General features: G+C 44.0%; 2 protein-coding genes across 3 annotated transcripts in view; one reads left to right on the top strand and one right to left on the bottom strand.

The window, feature by feature from the left end:
• LOC142886275 (uncharacterized) overlaps positions 1 to 18,965 on the bottom strand; it is a 117,107-nt gene that overhangs the window by 59,478 nt on the left and 38,664 nt on the right. The gene's annotated exons all lie outside the window — the stretch shown is intronic.
• Positions 28 to 18,965, top strand: part of babam2 (BRISC and BRCA1 A complex member 2) — a 66,866-nt gene continuing 47,928 nt past the window's right edge. Inside the window, exons 1-6 of one of the 2 annotated variants that reach the window (XM_076023296.1) lie at positions 28 to 142; positions 732 to 887; positions 1,443 to 1,519; positions 4,588 to 4,682; positions 16,879 to 17,073; positions 17,908 to 17,982. In XM_076023296.1, coding sequence (XP_075879411.1) covers positions 751 to 887; positions 1,443 to 1,519; positions 4,588 to 4,682; positions 16,879 to 17,073; positions 17,908 to 17,982 — 579 coding nt within the window. In that variant the 5' untranslated portion in view covers positions 28 to 142; positions 732 to 750. The remainder of the gene's footprint in view (positions 143 to 731; positions 888 to 1,442; positions 1,520 to 4,587; positions 4,683 to 16,878; positions 17,074 to 17,907; positions 17,983 to 18,965) is intronic. The other variant, XM_076023295.1, reaches the window with a different exon arrangement.

An 18,965-nucleotide genomic window follows, 5' to 3' on the forward strand; every position in this document is an offset into this window, starting at 1 on the left:
CCGTTATTCTTTCAGGCATATGTTTGGACAACTAAGTAGGAAGCCAGTGTGAGGACCCAAACAACACATACCGGAAGTTGGAAGAAGCATGAAGTAAATATCGACGTTTACGCTTACATTTTCCGACTTCGAGCTTTTTCAGGTATTTTAATTACTGCGGCATGTTGTATTTTTACCAGCAATGACAAGTTGATTATCGCGCGAGGGCTTCTGTCTTTAACGCCGAAGCATTTTAACATTTAGATATGTGTTAAGCTAACAACGGCTAATCATGTTGTGGTTGCTAGTACTTACAGGGACGCCAAAGTTAACGTTCTAATATAAAACAAGCAACCAAAACTGCTTCTTCTTCTTCTTTTTTTTAATTAAATATGTTTAATAGAACAGTACTGTACATGCTAAGGTATATATATTATACATCTGCTTAGCACTGCTCGACTGTTTGCTGTGTGACTGCGAGTACTAGGACTGAAGTTCATAGGTCATTGTTAGACCTGCGTGTGTCTACTACAGACCTTGTAATTTCATGACTTTCTCCTGAAAAGACCAGAAAACCGGCTTGCGTGCACTGTCTTAAGTGAAACAGCGATGCCTGAAATTGACCTCTGTCCTCATGCACTGTCACTCTTCACTTAAAAGGGAATTTGCCCCCCACCCACCCTTTTAATAGTTATAAACAGCGCGTTTTGAGTATTTGTCTTGTATCCTAAAGTGTCACTGTGTCTCCACAGACATCTCGGAGTGAATACCATGAACAACATGTCCCCTGAGGTCGCGCTGCACCGGATCTCACCTGAATTGCGGCCGTTGTTGTGCAGTGTTGTGCGTAATGGACGAGTTGGACTGGACTCCACCAACTGCATGCGTGTCACAGACCTCAAAACTGGGTGAGGGGCTGTCATATCGCACCAACTGTCTAGCTCTGGAAAACGGGTGGGGCAGCATGCTGGATGAATGAATGAATAGAACATAATGTGGGGGTTTCATATAGCAGAATATTTACAAACATTTATAGCACATTCATAGACATCACCATGAGAGGGTCTCCCTTAAGAACCAGCTGGCCCAAGATGTTATTTTTTTTGTATTTGTTGTTTGTTTTCCCCCCCCCTGCTATTAACTGCTGAACCATCTGCTGCGTTTGTGTTTGGTTGACTGTACTGTATCATGTAAACTAGTCACAGACGGTATGACAGTCTTGTTAATTATTTGTGCTCCTGATCTTGAGTTACTGAATTAACTTTGTGACGTCAAAATGTTTCACGCAGCTCAATCGCATATCTGTTTTGGACATTTAGACCCTTGTTTTTTTTTTAGATTTAAAACTCTTTATGAAACTGCTGCTGCTCCTTCAGAGTGATTTTGTGTTTGTTTTTTTTTTGTTTTTTTTTGCTAAATGTTCAGTATCATTTGATATAAATACATTTTCCTTTTATGTTTAGGTGCACGTCACTGACTCCTGGCCCCAGCTGTGATCGCTTCAAGCTTCACATCCCCTATGCTGGAGAAACCCTCAAATGTAAGTATAATTAGTTGTTGATGGCCGCTTTACACCAGCAGGATGTTATTTTATTCATGATAGATGATTTGTTGTTTACCTTTTTGTTGGACTTTATTTAAGTATGCTTGAGCTCTGTTTAGAATTTTTTTTTTTTTTTATATTATATTTTCAATCTATACTTATATAAAGAGCTGGGCACAGTGGCACAGTGGTTAGCGCTGCCACCTCATGGCAAGACGATTCTGGGTTCGATCCCGGGCCTGGATGCCCTGTGATGAACTGGCAACTTGTCCAGGGTGTCACCCTGCCTTCACCCTATGACAGCTGGGAGAGGCTCCAGCAGACCCCTGTGACCATGATGGATGGGTAAAGAGCGGATTTAGCTCTTCATATAAATATTTATATTGAAAAATGATTAACAGAAAAAGCCAAAAAACAAAAACAAACAAGCAGTGTTGGAGGATAAGAGATTTAGTGATGGTGAGTGCACAGTGGAGTCTGCACTGATTAATTTTATTTCATCAACTCTTTTTTTTTTTCTTTGTACGCTGGCATCATTTGACTTTGCACATTACCTGCTGGGTAATTGATTTTTTTTTTTTCATCAAGAGCAAAACACGGGCATGTGAAAAAAATACCGTCAGTTGTGATTTCATTTTTCTTTTGAACAAAGCCGCCATTGATGTTCAGATTCACCTTTCTAGCGCAGTTGTCCTGTTTGAAAAAAGAATAGGTGGCTTCAGTCTTTGAAACACAAATATTTAGCATTAATGTAAACAATGAATTCAAAATAGTGGAATGTTTGTTTATTCCTAATGCGTTCACCTCGACTAGTGACTGCTCTTTACTTTGACGGCTGCTCCACTTCTGTCCTCACCTCAAATGCTTGCACATGAAGCAACAGTCGGAAGTGGGTAGCAACCTTTAAAGGCTTTTCCACGAAGCGTGAAATGAAAACCGAAGTCAGACTGGACTTTTATCAAATTATCAGTTAATTGAGCAACTCAAAGTATTAACATTTGATGGCTAAGACTTTCGATGTGTTGAGCGCCAGACTTCATTGTTGTGCATCTAAATGCACCTTCAGACTTCATTGTTGTGCATCTAAATGCACCTTGGTTATTATGTTCTATTAAAATGTTAAGTGAACATCATGCCATTTTAACTTTTTATACCTTTATCAGCAGATTGGAGATTTCTTTACAAACAACGCTTTCTTGGTCTAAAAATACTACGTATCTCATGCAAACAAGTCAGTATCGGACACACCTCATTTATAGAATAGAATAGGATAGAATAGGCGACACGGTGGCGCAGTGGTTCGCGCTGCCGCCTCACAGCAAGAAGGTCGTGGGTTCGATTCCGGGTCCCGGCCCTGGGACCTTTCTGTGAGGAGTTTGCATGTTCTCCCTGTGTCTGCGTGGGTTCTCTCCGGGTTCTCTGCCTTCCTCCCACAGTCCAAAAACATGCATGTGTGCATGTGAGTGTGAATGGTTGTCTGTTTCTATGTGGCCCTGCTGAACTGGCCACTTGTACCCTGCCTTTGCCCTAAGACAGCTGGAATAGGCTGTCTTAGACTTCCGTGACTCTGAATAGGAATAAGCGGGTATAGAAGATGAATGAATGAATAGAATAGAATGCCTTTATTTATCCCACCTCAGGGAAATTAGCATAATTACAGCAGAATTTAGTGCATAGAGTAAAAAAATATATATATACAAGTCCTGTTACAGTCTGTGGAGGCTTCTGTCTGACCTATTGAAGCCTTTTTCTTTTCCTTTTTGTAAATGTCCACCTGGGGGACTGCAGTACTGCTGTGCTCCTGCTTACCAATAGCGTGCAAAAATGCCATTAATGCGATTACAGACTCTGGCACTGTCAAGCAATAATTTTCTTTGCCAATTTGTTGTCGTTCATATCGCACCACCTTGGCCGGAAAACAATGTGTGGAGACTTTTTAGACCTGTAAATGCTGCAGGAACTAAGATACCGCAGCAGCAAAAACTAGTCCCTGCGGTAGCAGACCAGTGCATCTCTGAATTTTCCCTGTGGTTTTCTTTTTTTTGTTTGCTTTTCTTTTTAAACACGTTAGCAGAACATCCTCTTATTGTGTGACTCCTCTCCGATGGAAAAATACTTCCATATGTGTGCGACACTCGGTCTTGGGTTGTGCAGGAACATCACAGAAAAGCAGAACTTGACCGTCCTGCAGCACACAAATAGAACTTTTGTCACATAATATCCAGAACATCGTGAACCAGGCAAAGCGTTTTATGTTGCCTCGTCCTTGTCATTTCCTGCATGCTGTTGTATTGTTTTCCTGCCTCATCTCGCCATTCACAGCCTGTTTAAATAATTTTTTGGGCAGATTTTGCACAAAGAAAATCAGATTTTGCGCACAAAAACCAGATTTTGCACACAAAAATCAGATTTTTAGGCTGTGCCCAATCTGTGCTGTATCAAAAATAACCATGTAATTATTTTTTGACAAAACAGAACTGATTGGCAGTACTGAAGTGGCTTGGTGGTAAATGTCAAGTTTGCTTATTACCGCAGGCACTTGAATAAAAAAAAAAAAAAAGAGTCAAGAACCTCTGAGCCTGGCAGCTGCACTTCATGCGGTTATTAAGGCAGGCAGTGAGGGGAAAAAAAAAAAGGAACCTTTAACAAGCTGTTGCATGTCAGTCTCACATTCAAGCCTGATTACATTAAGTCTGTAATTGTTCCCACTGCAGCCTCTTTTGTTTTGTCCCCTGGGAAAAGAGGACTCTGCTTGTCTTTGAATACTACTGCAAAATCAAAATTTTCAAACAAGATTTCAATTTATTGTTGGGGTTATTTTTTTCTCAATTGCACAATTTACTACTCTGTAAACTGTAAAAAAGCAAACAAGTGTGCAAAATCTCTGAGTCGATGCTAAATCAACAGGGACGCAAGCAGCACTGCATGAAACTGCTGAATATGAAAATCAGCGGCCTCTAGCCTTCTCTCCATCAGGCACTTGATCTACAAATGGTTGCCTGATTTAACAGCCAATTTGGAAGTTTCCCCACTTTTAACCTGTTGTCCTTGTGTTTAATTTGCAGGGGATATCATATTCAATGCACGATACCCAGAGTTGCCGCCGGACTTTATTTTTGGAGAAGATGCCGAGTTCCTCCCTGAACCTTCGGAACTACCGGTGAGCATTCACAACTGGGCAATGTCACTTATTCCATTGTTCACCAACAATTTCAAAACACAACATATCCTTTAGTCAATTGTTAAAAAAAAAAAACAACAACTACATTTCCGCAAGACATCCTTGCGTCTGTACGCACGCTCTCCTCCTGCGTGGACCTAAATGTCAGGTGTCACTATGGGATTACAGAGCTCACTGCTCACAGCACCTGCAGGTGGACCATGTAGTGGAATGCAGGTCCTTTTGTTAGAGCAAACAGCCGCCGCGTCACCACTGTGGGTGTGTGTGGTGAGCTGGAAGTGTGGCAGGGATTGCCAAAGCTGTGTCACTTTTCTGCAAACTCTTTTATTTTCTTCCGTTGTTTGCTTTGACTCATCGATAATCTGAAGATCAGATCGGCTCTGTGATTCACCGGCGTGTAGCCCAAATAAAGCAAAGGGGTGCATTTGTTTGTGTTGAGTTTCTTATGAAAAAGCAGATCCGTGTATCTGGGCTCTGTAAATAATTGTCTATCGCCGGTGGTTTTTCTGGAGGACTGATTGCATCAGCGGCGTCTTGTTTAAACGGGCGTGCCTGCACTATTTCTCCCTTCATGCCAGATGCTACTTCACAAAGCGCGGTTACGACATGAACATGATTTCCAGATTATCTGCGTGCGTGTTCTAACCACCACACCTAATTATCTGTCCTTGCCATTCCCCACAATAGTTTTTTATGCCATTTAGTTTTTCACTCTGCTGCATGTTTTTGTGCACTTATTTTTCCGATGTGTTGCTTTGCTTCTCTAGAAGTATATTTTCCTGCTCAGTTTAAATATTTTCTGGTTGCGGATCAGGCTCATGATCACCATCAGTGTCATCAATAGTAGCACACAACAATTGAAACATACATCCAAACCTATCTGAACAGAATCAGCCTGAAGAGCTTTACCCTGAAATGACGTCTGCAAGGAGTGTCGTCACTCCCACATATTTTTTCAACTGTCAGGTTGACACGGTGGCTAATGCCAGAAGAGGGTTTATTTGTTTTACACACACACACAGGCACACAGGCGTTAGAACACAATCTTTCTTGCCGTCTTTTCCGCGCATTTACTCATCAATCGAAAATAATCTTTAATTGCCGCACAAGAGCCTGGAAGTGGCGGCTGAGCTGACATGAATTCAGGTGCAAGTTTATTTAGTGTCAATCACAAATACACCCGGTGATTCACTCCGGTGTCTCAAAAGCAAACCTTGACGGAACCCGTAAAAAGAAAGTGATGCGTCGGGATGTGCTCGCTTTGTTGAGCGCGAAAAACCCTGAATGTGGCGCAGGCCAGGCGGCTAACTCGCTAACGGAGGGCGGGTCTGAAATATTTTCACACCTCCAGTATTATCTTAACGACATGACAACAGTCAAGGTAGTTTGCTGAAAACTGCAGTCGTTAGTTTACTAAAGATGCAAACATTCAGTTTTCAGTATCAGTCAAAAAGCTCCCACACGAAGCGTTTTCAGCAGGACGTTTTCTGCCGCAAGCCGCCCTGAGAAGCCAAAGGCGAAAAATAGAGAAGAGGAAGGAAGCAGCGGGAGCCGAGCTGCTGCTAATCAGATTAGCCTGGATTCTACCGCAGTGGAGCTGGATGGCAAGGGGATAATAATAAAATAAAAAAAATCAGGAAGGCTTTTTCTCTACTCCTGTTTGGCTGCGGCAAGATTTCAGTTCAACACAGCTAAAGAGGCGGTAAATTGTGTGTCGTGCCTCTCCACCCATAGGAATCCTGTAGCCGTGGCTGACTGGCTTAACAGGCACTGAGGAGTCTGATTTGCCCATTTTGAACGTGATGGATGTTCCATCCAATCAACATCCACGGGTTTTTTTTTTTTTGTCTTTTGTTTTTGTCAGTGGGAATGGACGGGCATCCCCTATTCTGACATTTTCTGTATTGCATTCCAAGAAAAAGGCAAAGATTCGGGACGGCTTCCATCTGGCTCGTCCGGTCGCCTCTTCTTTTGGAAACACTCTGCAGCGGCGTCACTGTCGCAAGTCAATCAATAATTGACTTTGCACCAAGCGGATGAGCAAGCAGTGGTCAGGCCTCGACGGGGAGAAACCCCCAACCCCTCCCACCCTGTCCTCCCAGCACTTCCCTGCTGGTGCTGCAGTGCCCGCCACCGCTGCACAGTTCTCCACTGCTATTTTTGAAACTGCCTATCGCCGAGCAGCTAAATTCCCCTGCTTGTGTCAGAGTCTGGAGAGGAGAGGGGAGTATTGCTCACCGTCTCACAAATCCAGCTGTGCACATAAGGGGAAGTACCTCTGCTGAGCCACTGCCTGGCAGTCCCTCGCTTGTTTATTTTTTTCAGCTGTGTTTTTTTTTCTTCTTTTCTCCCTCTCTTCGTGTTTTCACAATCCTTCGTCGCCTTGTCTTTCTTCCCAGCCGGCCCCCGCTCTCCCACTCACTCCTTTTTCCTGTACATTTTCAGTAAGCCCAACCCCAAACTCTTATAAAACTTTGGATTCCCAGCAATTCCTTTAATTTTCCCCAAAAGTCCCATGGGATTTTTTGTTTGTTGCTATATCAGCTAACCATCGGTTGGAAAGAATCTGTTGAACAGATGAATGCGACTGATGAATTCATTCTAAGTAATAAAATCTACCAAGATTAGTGGAGAAATCCATAAAAAGTGCAATTGACTGCCGTCAGCCTTCACATGTAGTGTGTTTCTAGTCTTTGTTTGCCTCTGAGGGTAAACATTAGGCTAATTTTAGGGACTCAGTCAGCGGCTGGTTGAATTCTTGACGTCTCAGCAACACATTGCTCCTGTTTACCACCGACCAGGGCTGTCATTAGCCTCTCTGTTTAGCCCTGTGTTTTTCCCCCGCTGTCACCAGAACTTCAGTGTGGGTTAAATTATCCCAGCTTTTGTTCTGACACACAAATGAGATGCTGTTACAACAGAGAAAAGAAATATAGTAAGAGGACCTTGGCATGCACAGTGTGTTCAGGGTGAGTCCTGGTAGTTGTAATACTATACAATATGAACAAAATTTAACTCCAACTATGTACTTATGTTCGACACTTGAGACATATTTGATAATAATGCTTTATACGCTCACTGCTGTGAAAGGAATTAAAATCATTTCAACATCAAGTCATATAAAATATAATTAAATGTATTTGTTTTGTGGTATATTAACAATCGGTGCCTTATCTGTGAAAAAAATAAAAAGCGTAACATGTTGACGTTACACAATGACACACTTTATATCAATCTATCTTTAAAAGGAATAAAAAAAAAAACCAAACAAAAAACACAACTCAAAAACAAAAATCCTCCAATCGTGACATTCTTCAGAGGCATTAACAAAAAAAATCCTTCTTTATTAAGAAACATCCCCACAGCATTTGAGGGATAAACCAGGTCTTAACAGCTGAGGCTGGATGGTGAGGAGAAGCTCCACGTCCCTCTCATGAAGCCTTTACAGCCGAGCACTAAGTATAAGCAAAGTCTGCCAAGAAAAAAATTGATTGGGGTCGACGGTGGCCCTCCGTCACCTGCAGGTCTGTTTGGTTTGATTTTTGGGGTTGGATGAAATTCACTTTCGTTCCTTTTAATGCGGAAATGAAGCCCAAACTAAGCAGTTCTTGCTCTGCTGACGTTAATCACTACTTGGCCACTCTGACTCATTTATTGCGGGCGTACCCAACAATTTAATTGGTTGTAAAAAAAAAAAAAAAAAAAAAAAAGGCTCTTTAGTCACTTAACAGATTTGAGCCACGTGAAACTTCCATTTTTTATAGAGTGCATATCATGCACCCTTTGTGGTGAGCCTGTTGTTCATCATCATCATCATCATCATCATCATCATCATCATCAACAATTTCAAAATTGTCCTCTGGATAAGAGCAGCAGGATACCAGGGTCAGTTTTTGACAGTTGGGGCCAAACCTTGTAAATTAGCAAAAAACTATGTTTGCATCATCACCACTTTGTTGCAATCATCTGACACATTGCTTGACAAAATTGTATGAGCATATCTTTGGGAAAAGAAAGTGTTTCAGACATATTAGGGAGTGTGACACCAGTTTCAAGAAGTTTCAACATACAATGCGTTTACAAAATGACTGGATGAGGGAAAGGAGGCTTTCTAGTCAGTTGTCAGGGGGCGGGGGGGGTGACCTGTGAGGAAGAGATGACAAATCTGAAGAGGGAGCCAAAGTGGAGAATTGTAACACTTCAACCACTCGCAGTTCTCCTTTCCGTCCCTAATCCAGTGAGGGTTGCATCGCCTTCACGGTGCTCAGATAAGCGTTGTAGGCTCAAAAGATGGATCGAAAAGAGAGAGTCAACAGCGTTGTCTCTGTCTGGCCTTTCGTTTTTCAACTTGAAACCGTTTCCTTTTGAGTGCCTTCTCAGGGAAGTGGAGTATCATCTAATTCCATCGTTTTTGGAGAGAGGCCAAAACGTCTCTGCAGCAGATCGCTCTAAAAACTGGGCGACTAACGGCGCTAACACCGCCGCTGCGTGTCATTCTTTATGTCTAAGCGCTCCACACGTGCCGAGCGCCACAAAGGGCAGTTTTTGATCCCAGGCAGAAGAGAGGAAGTATGCAGCCCGTAAGAACGGTTATCTCTAATTGCACTTCTCTTTTTAGCCTCCTAATACTACTATTTGTCTGCCCCTTTGTCCTCCGTCCTTGTTCGCACCGTATCATTTGCCCGGTCTAGACTTGTCTGCTGATGTCTTCCGACACCAAACATTTCTCCGGAGTTCCCCCTGCGTCTTGCGCCTTCCTGACTTTGGGCGCCAAGACATGAGATTAGCCACAGTGGCCTCCGTTTCTTCTTGTCAGTCTTGCAACACTTGCAATAGTCGACTGCAACTGGCCCTGACCACGTCGCAACGACTCCTTTAGATTTGCTTAAAGCCACAGCCGTTGTTTTTTCCATGTAGTTCTGAGGCCTTTTTCAAAGCTAAATCCTCGAAATGAATCAAAAGAGCAGCTTTTAAATATGGACGTCTTCAAGAACCACCCGGAGCCACTGATGAGATTTAGCATGAAACCTGGTTGATAAAGGCCTCCTTGTCTTCAATGCCATGACAGCAGACAGACTCCTTGATTTGTAGCTCACCTGACACTGAAGAGAGGCGTTGCTAATGATTGAAGAACGTACTGTTTATCTTTCCACTTTTTGAAGAGAAAGTTTTGACTTGTGGCTGCCTACAATGAGGCATTGTTCGGCCATTACGATACCAGGACAACTCCCACCAGCGAGAAATGGAGCGTTAAACCCAAAGAAAGCATTCTCCCGAGGAGCAAAAGGAAACATTCCCAACTTCACTCTAGCCCCTGGTCATCCTAGATGGCGTGCGCTGGTGAGCACTTCCTATTTGCAGTTGTAGGTTGTTCCCCCCTCCTCCTCCGCTGCACTTCTAACAATGGACCTCAGCGGACCTGTAAAACAAACCCTTGTCAACCTGGGCATAGTGTACCAACTGTTGCTCCAGCTTCCTTCCCTCCCGGCTTTGGGAATAAAGTGTTCCAGCTTTAATAGGCGAGTTTGTTATTGGCAGGGCTCGCTGACAGGTCTGGGACTGCTTTTAGTAGGCAGACTATTGTTTGCAACAGGAGTTGGCCGGTGGAAGGGGATTGGCAAGTCCTAAACACCAGCTGATGGATGCAAGAAAACAAGACATGGAGGTGCCAAGACTGTAACGGGGGGGAAAATAGTATCGGCAGTTTGAGGAGTTACCAAACATAAAAAGTAGTTGGAGAAGAAGCGCTTTTCCTCTGCATTGGACACAAACGGCACAGATCCGTGCAAAAAAAACACACTGGGCTGAGAATGCCAAGTGTCTTAAACACATGACAAGAGCAATTTAGTATGATCTTAGGCTTGGCACTCTCTGAGGGCGAAACAGGGTGTGAGCCCACACTTGAATTAGAGACTAACAGAGATTAATTTAATACTTTAGAGTTGTTTTTTTAGTATTTTTTTTTAAACGCCTCACACTCTCAAGTCTGCAGCGATTTATTGGATCAGGTTGCCAGCATCTATAAAAATCACATTTAAGACATTAAGGGGAAAAAACAAACAAACAGCTATCTTCTCTTGGCCTATATAATTATCTTACATTTTCACATGCCAGCCCCTCGCTCATTGGCCTCAGATAAATATTGGATGGAAGATGGTGCAGACGGATGGCACAGGAAGACATGATTCTGTCAACTTGGGTCTGCGCAGTGCGACGGTGCCCGATTTAGGTGTACATTTTGTTCTTTAAGGACAACACACTGCCTTGCTCGTCTTCTTCCTGGGTTGTAAACATGGCAATATTTTTGACTCTCTAAATCTGTTGAAGAAATTGCAGCTCTGCCGTCGAGGTTCTCCCCCCCCCAACGCAGGACGGATCGTGCCAACTTCTCACTAATTTACTGATTGACGTGATGTCAGATCGACGCTGAAATGAATGTCTTTTTGTTGGATAGATCCCAGTAAAATGGCTAGATATTGACTCGTAGCAGATGAACTGTTAGCATATAAGAAGCGTAGCGTCCAGTTTGTCTGGCTCGGGCTCGACGGCGTCCCTGACTGTGACTTGTAGGAGTGTCATTTAGTCTATTTTGGGACGTGTTTAATGTCAGTCCCATTGTGCACACAGGCATCAATGCAAGTTAACCCATGACTTAATCGTTTGAAATTGTGAGTCATCACAAAGTCAGAAGCTTCTGAAATGCTAATCTGAATGGGACTTGAAGGAAGCCACCACGAGAAAACTACGACTGGGTTCAGCAAGTGAAGGGTTCCTGAAGGTTTTTATTTTTTTCCAAAACTGTTCCCAAAATTTTGGTCCTCTTTTCATTTTTTTTATGTTAGCTGACTCCAGAATAGATATAATTATTGTCTAAAAGCAACACAGAGCAAATGTTTTTTAATTTGGACACGAATCATGAATCATTCAGAACAAAGAGCAAGTTTCTCCTGTCAAGATCTGCCGCGTGTGTGTGTGTGTGTGACATTTGTGTCGACTACCTGCTATTTTAACTGAGCGTCGACACACCAATACATGATTAGCAAAAAATAAAATCAAATAAAAATGGTACATTCTTATGTTAATCCAATGTATTTTTAATATCTAGTGTTTGCCATTCTTGTTAGATGAAAACCTGGTATGTGAGGTTAACGTGATTATGAATGGCTTCACTTACAGATGTGCTCTTTTTGGATAAAAGGGGATTAGCAGCTTTTTTGTTTGTTTGTCTGTTTCTCACAAGAGGCAGCACTTTTTTTTAATTTTTTTTTTTATCATAAGCCAAGTTCAGGCTTAACACTTTGACAGCAGTTTAGCCAGTGTGTTGTCACAAAGAAATTGGATCACAAGGTTGAGACTGTTGCGAGGTTACAATATCTGCCCCCTGTGGGTAAAGCCTTTAAAAAGATTTCCTCCCAGAATGATCTGGAAGAAACGCGGACGGATTTATTTCCATCAAATTCATTCCATCTCATGTGCTCATGATGGGCTCTCCGAGAGCACAGGCTGCTGCTTCTTTTGCATCTTTTTCATGTATTAAATCTGTACATTTTCTGCAGCCTTTTATCCTATTCATGCACAAGAAGAAAAAAAAACATACAAATAGATTTGTTTTGGCACACACAGCCTTCAGCAGAGCGTGTAAAATCAATTCAGCCAAGAAGCCTGTGCAGACTTACATGTCTGCACGCGCACGCACAAACACACACACATACACACACACACACACACACACACATCGCAGCACGTGGACATTGCTTTTTGGCTCAGTGCTCTTTGCCGTCTCTTCCTACATGTTGAGTCTGTACACTGCTGCTGCTGCTGCTGCTGCTGCAGCAGCTTTGGAACTCTACCTTGTTAGCTCAAAGTCAGAACATTCGGTACGTTACAGGAACGAGGAAGCGAACTGCTGCGTCTGTGTAGCTTCAGGGAATATAAAACATGTCTTGAAGGCCAGAGGATGAAGGAGAGGAGGGTACTTGGATGTCTGTAGTCATCAATACTGATTTGACTTCCCAAAACATGGTCCAGGGGTAACAAAAAAAAAAGAAAAGATCCCCTTCTGTTTGTTACAGTACTGTCGCACCAAGTCTAACATGATATTCACACAATATCTCAATGTTCCCATGCAATTAGCATCTTGATCGATACTGGTCAGCTATGATCTTAACTTTTAATACATATTAACATGTAACTTAATCCAATCAAGTAGTTATGAATACATTCATAAAGATATCAGTTAATTCAAATTATATTAAAAAAAAATATAGGTCTAAGTATTTCACTTCCTTTCAAAAGCTAATTAATCACAGGCTAAATAAAGATCACAATGTCAAGTCTAAAACATCAGAACAAGGTTTTGTTTTGTTGACGATGACCACCAGAAGTCAACACACCAGACGTTGCACCCTTTGTTGCTCGCACGCACGCAATATCCACTTTTTCTGGGAGCAGCTCGCAGGGCTGCGGCCTCGTTTTACATTAATATAAAAAGATTTGTCATCGTGGGCCTGTCTTCCAGAAACACCCAGCTCCACCTGGGAGCTGCCCAGTGTTGGCTGGGCTCCAGTGTCATTGGCCACTGAGGCAGAGGTTAAGTACCATCATGAGGAGACATTAAGTACAATAAAAGAGGGAGTGTTGCGGAGCAGCAGGGATGCTTCAGGAATCCTCTTCCACTGACTTTTATGTTCTAAGGCAGGGGTGTCAAACTCAAATACACAACAGGCCAAAATTTCAATAATATTTATGAAAAAATATATCTTCCATAAGATAAACAGTGAACCTTTTTGTGTGGTCCCAAACAAGTTTTGCTTCAACCGATGAAATATGGAACAAGCAATGCTTAAAACTATACAATAAATAACTTAATATTTCACACATGCAAAATCCAATTTCAAAATAAATCAATCAAATTCATCAAAATAGATAAAATGTAAATATGCCTCTTTCATTTATTTATTTGCAGCCTTCCGATTTAAATTTCAAAAGTAACCTTTTTCCATTAAATTTCAAAATAAAGTAACACCAATACAGTGGTCCCTCACGGTTCACCTTTCGCGGCCTCGCTTTTTTGCGGATGTTTTTTTTGTGTAATTTTGCAAGCTTTTTTTACAGCATACAGTATTAACATGCATTGTGTTCGGCGTCCTGATTGGCTAAGGGAGAACCGCACGTGTTCTGCGTCCTGATTAGCTAAAGGACTGTACTTTATTACACCATTGTCAATCAATCTCCTCCATGCAGTGTCTCCTGTACAGTACAGAATGCGTTCGGCTAGCCAGATTTACATAAATGTTCATGTTTGTCCTCTCGAGGCACCGTCACAGTGAATATGCCTCTGATGGCGTGTTCACCGTCAGAGGCACTGTGAAATACGCGTGAGTTACTGGTAATAATTTCTTATGCGTCAAACCTCATAGATTGGTCATTAAAATTAAATTTGTTAAAAATGTTTGGGCTTGAAAACAGGTTTTGATCGTTGGTTTCATTTACTAATGGTGTACTTATTTTTTTAAATCGCGAAAGTTTGAACTTTGAGAGTGTTTAAATAAGACAGAAATGTGAGAAAATGTCAATGCCTGTCTGAGAAAGGTGTATAAAAGTGTGTCGTTAGGGGTTTTACGGCTTAAAACATGTGTAATAATTGTAAAAAAAATAAAGCTGATTACTTCGCGGATTTCGTCTATCGCGGGTTATTTTTAGAATGTATCCCCCGCGATAAACGAGGGGCCACTGTAAATCAATTAAGTGATAATATCTATCAATGAACACCCTGTCCTGATTGAGCAGAGCATTGTGGGATTTGTAGAATTAGCAGCACATGTGCTGTATAATACCAGCGGACCAGCTCTAGTAGAGATTTTGTATTGCTTCGCGTTCCAAATATAATCGCGCTGCGGGCCAGATTTGGCCCGCGGGCCAGAGTTTGACGCCTATATTCTAAGGTATAGCTGCCATTTGGTGGAAACATAAAAAAAGCTGCTCATTCTCAGGTAAAGCAACACATTTGGACAATGATGACAGTTTGTCTGCTGCTCTTGCCACTGTAGGATTTTTTTTTTAAATTCAATTTATTTTTCTGGTCATTGCGGTTCGCAGTTCGACGTGAGTTTTCGCCTGCCTCCGATTGGCCTTGGCCTACTTGCCGGAGCTTTCTACTGCACTCGTTCTTTTCTTTCCCTCCCCGCTCCTCCCGTCTCAACCTCCCCCCTCCCGCTCAGCGAGAGTTTCGCTGATATTTTGTGTCACAGTCCTAACGCAGCACTTCCTCAGTCTCTCCCTCGGCCTCGGCTCACTCCCGCCCTGCAGCGCCGGCCGCCTCTTTTGGACAATGCCCATCCTTGTTTGCGTCGCCCACTCCGTTCGGGAATCCCGGCATTGCTGGTAACCACTGGTGGCTTGGGAACGATGAGGTCACTCTCTCGCTCTCTCTCTCTCTCTCTCTCTCTCTCTCTCTCCCCCCCGCCCCCCTCCCGTGGTAAAGAAGGGAAAAAAGCGGGGTGGGGGAGGAGGGTTATCTTAAACAATTAGCTTGTCGTATCGGGCTGCTAGCGGCTACCAGGCACACGATCAAAAACACAGACAGGCAGACGGACAGAAGGACGCATGGGGAGACGGGCTAATTTAAGTCTAAAGGCATCCTGCCTGTGACGCAGTAAAATAATGTGTATTAATAGAGTATTTCCAGTCCCCCTTCCACTGCTTTTCCACCGAGCTGACTCCAGCCAGTCACTTTGGCTCGCGTTATTACTTTGAACTGTAGATGCAGCGCGTCCAAGAACGAGAAATACCCCTGATAAATGTTAATGTTTTATTAATACATGAACAGTTTGAGTCCAGCAGCTTTTTTCTTTATTTGACTGCAAAATGTCTCTAGAATAATCCTGTGAATGCCAAAGCCTTCAGTTTTGGGGTGTATTTATCAAGGTTAAATAAATGTTTTTTTTATTATTTATATAATGCAATAAATCTCTCATGCCTGCCTTCATCTTCTTTGTTTTTGCTGCTTCACTGTTGATATGCGTGCTGTTCCTCTCTCAACGCCCATTTGTCTTCACTGGACGTGACATGTCCTCCGCAATTTATTGTTTGTCTCATTAATTCCAACCGTTTGATCCCTCATGCATCAACAGTCAGGACTCCATTAAGCAATAAAGTAAAAACCCTCTGGCGGGTACTCAATGAGTGCATTTATTTTTATTTTTTTCATTATTTCTGCAAATTTGGACGACGGCTCCAGACCCAGAAAGGCCAAGTGCTGCTTGTGACGCAATATTTATAAGTTAATAAAGATTTTTCTTTTTCTTTTTTAAGCCTGTTTCAAAGCGTTGGCTCCGTCTGGGAACGGTTTGTTCTGGGACATCAGCAGAGGTCACAAAAGTTGCAGATGAAGGAGGTCGGGGCCTCAGTACTTTTCCATGTCAGTCCAAGTGACTGCGTGGCGACAGGACATCCTTCAGCACAAGCGTTTCCGTCTGATCTGTTGATGGGAGGCAACGCTTGTAAGGATTAAACGATTACTTTGACATTTTCTCTTCTTGTCATGCCCGAGTGTTTTTCCTCCTGCCGCGTAGAGGAAAACTACTGCACCCCTGCACCCCCCAACAATGGCACGTTTACAACTCCCCGGGCTGCTGCCTTTCTTTGAATTCCGACTAAGTATTGTTTTGTGTAGCTCTTTGCCAGTACATTCTGATTCTGTGAAGGTCTTGTGAACTTACTGTAATAGTGAAGACAATTGAGTTTGTGGTCGAAGCATTTGTTATTATTGAAAACAAAGCAAAACTGAAAACTACATTCTGTCCACACACTGTTTTGCCGTCGATTGGCTCATCGGATGTGACTCTGAGTTTTAGAATCCTAAAGGGGGAATTTTTTTTTTTAATACACATTTTTATGTGCAGTGATTCAGACTTGCCAAAAAGTTCAGACTTGGTCCACTTAGTCATTTTCAGCCACTTGAGTTCCTCCAACCACTTGCACCTCTATGAAAAGTTATATTCTAGCACAAAGTCGAACAGGAGTTTTGAGCGTGATAAAACTTTTTCTTTATTTCAAAAGTCAGCCCGGAAGATGATGGCACGGAACAAAGCTGCAAGGCCACCGGCGTTACGGAATTCTGACAAATCCCACTCTCTGTCGCTCTAACGCGTCTCGCCTCTGATTCCCACCACAGCACCTGGTCCAGTGGGATGCTGGGAACCCCGAGTGTTTGCTCCAGCTGGTGAAGGAGCTCATCCAGCAGTATCACCACTACCAGTGCCAGCGCCTGCGCGAGAGCTCCAGGCTGCTCTTCGAGTACGACAGCCTGCTGGAGGATCCCAACTACGGCCGCAACATGGAGATTTATGCCGGGCGGAAGAACAGCTGGGTGAGCCGCCGTTTGTGACCTTTTTCAAAATCCGGAGTCGTGCGCCGGTGTTGCGAAACGATCTCAGATTTCATTGGGCGGCAGCGTTTTAGATTTCCAAGCACCTGGAGTTTATGTTTTTCCGACTTGGAAAATTTCTTGAAAGGCGAATGGTTTTGATTTCTCATAATGACATCACCTAAGTGGCCATGTTTTCAAGTGGCCGCTCTTACAAATTGTTCCAGCGTTCACATGAAAGCTCAGATTCTAATTAGCTCACCGTAAAGTCACTTACGCACAGCGTTTGGTCTCTTTTGACCCGCGAGTCTCGGCCCCTGCAAAGGTGGTAGTGATTATTTTTTCCGTCGGTTTGCAACCACATCTTTGGGGGCCTGTAAATGTTTAGCTCCCAAAAAAACATCATGCCAACGTAGAGAAGATCAGCGGCCAACCAAACCGCGTCGCCGTGTGACCCGCGGCTTCCGTGAAGCACGGCGGCGGCGACGGCGACAGCGGCTGCGTCACGAACGACGTGCGGACGCAAGAATGTCGGCGGCGGACTTTTTGTGCGTCAGCGTCGAGACTAAACAGTGGTGGGGGAGCCTGTGGACGACGCCGCGCGTTTGTTCTGACACTCGAGCGGTGGACGACTCTCGAAATTGTCAAGTTGATGTAAAAAGCAAAAAAAAACAACAGCAACCGTTTGAAACCTCGAAAAGCAGTCGGGCCCGAGTCGCACTTGGAACCAGCTCCGCTTCACGTCGACGCTAATTTGCCATTTGTATGTGAACGCGTGCTATTTTTTGCCAACCGCGCCGCTCACGAATTCTTCCACCTCTGCTTCCTTTCCTCCAGACGGGAGAGTTCTCGGCACGCTTCCTCCTCAAACTCCCCGTGGACTTCAGCAACATCCCCGTCTACCTCCTCAAGGTAATTAACCGCCGTTCACACGGTGACTCACGGCCGCTGCCCGCCCCCACCCCCCCACCGCCCCACCCTCCCGGCCTTCTTCGTCCTCAGCGAGCGCACGCATTCCTGCTGGCCGGAGGACAATGCCGCGGGGTCTCGGAGGAGGAGCAGTTTGTGGCGGCGAGATGTTGGCGGGGACGCACTTTGTTTACGTCGTGTACGTCCGTCCGTCCATCCGTACGCCTCCATGTACATGTGCAGCGATAATGGCGGGGTTTATTCAAGTGATCTGCAATTCTTGTGTGTGTGTGTGTGTGTGTGTGTGTGTGTGTGTGTGTGTGTGTGTGTGTGTGTGTGTGTGTGTGTGTGTGTGTGTGTGTGTGTGCAGACTTGGTCTTGGGGGGCTGCGAGTTGACTAATCAGCAAGCCGTCACTCTGGATCTGCTCTGAGCAGCGTGCTGTCTGCAGGCAGCTTAGCCCCCCCCCACCCTCCACCCCTCAACACTCTCTCTCTCTCTCTCTCCCCTCCCCCTCATCAGTGCCCTTACCCCTCTCTCGCTCGCCCATCCACCCCCCACCGCCACTCCGAACCCCTACCCGCACCACCACCACCCCCTCCGTCCCCCTCCTTGGGCTGCCTGCATGCTGCAGGCCTTGGCTGTGCGGCCTGCTCCATCCAGCCTGGCCTCCCTCCGTTCAGGACGGGAAATGATGGTAAACATAAGGGAAACGGCGATCACCGTCAGGCTCACTGCAGCCGCAGACATGAGCAGCCGTGTCTCAGTGACCCGCAGCGCTGACAGCCTTGTCTCTCTCGCTCTCTCTCGCTCTCTGTCCCTCTCTCTCTCTCTCTCAGCACTCTGAATGGGCTCACTCGGCGCGACTCTGCGAGTCCCGTCAGTAGGGCTGGGCGAATTTGCACAAAAATAAAATCCTACATATACAAAAAAAATTATAATAATTCGATTTTGATTTATTTTTTGGGGGGTAAAACTACAAAAGAC

Source organism: Nelusetta ayraudi, unplaced genomic scaffold (assembly GCF_046127955.1).
Source record: "Nelusetta ayraudi isolate G7.1 ecotype Tasmania unplaced genomic scaffold, CSIRO-AGI_Nayr_v1 ptg000015l, whole genome shotgun sequence".
NCBI lineage: Eukaryota > Metazoa > Chordata > Actinopteri > Tetraodontiformes > Monacanthidae > Nelusetta > Nelusetta ayraudi.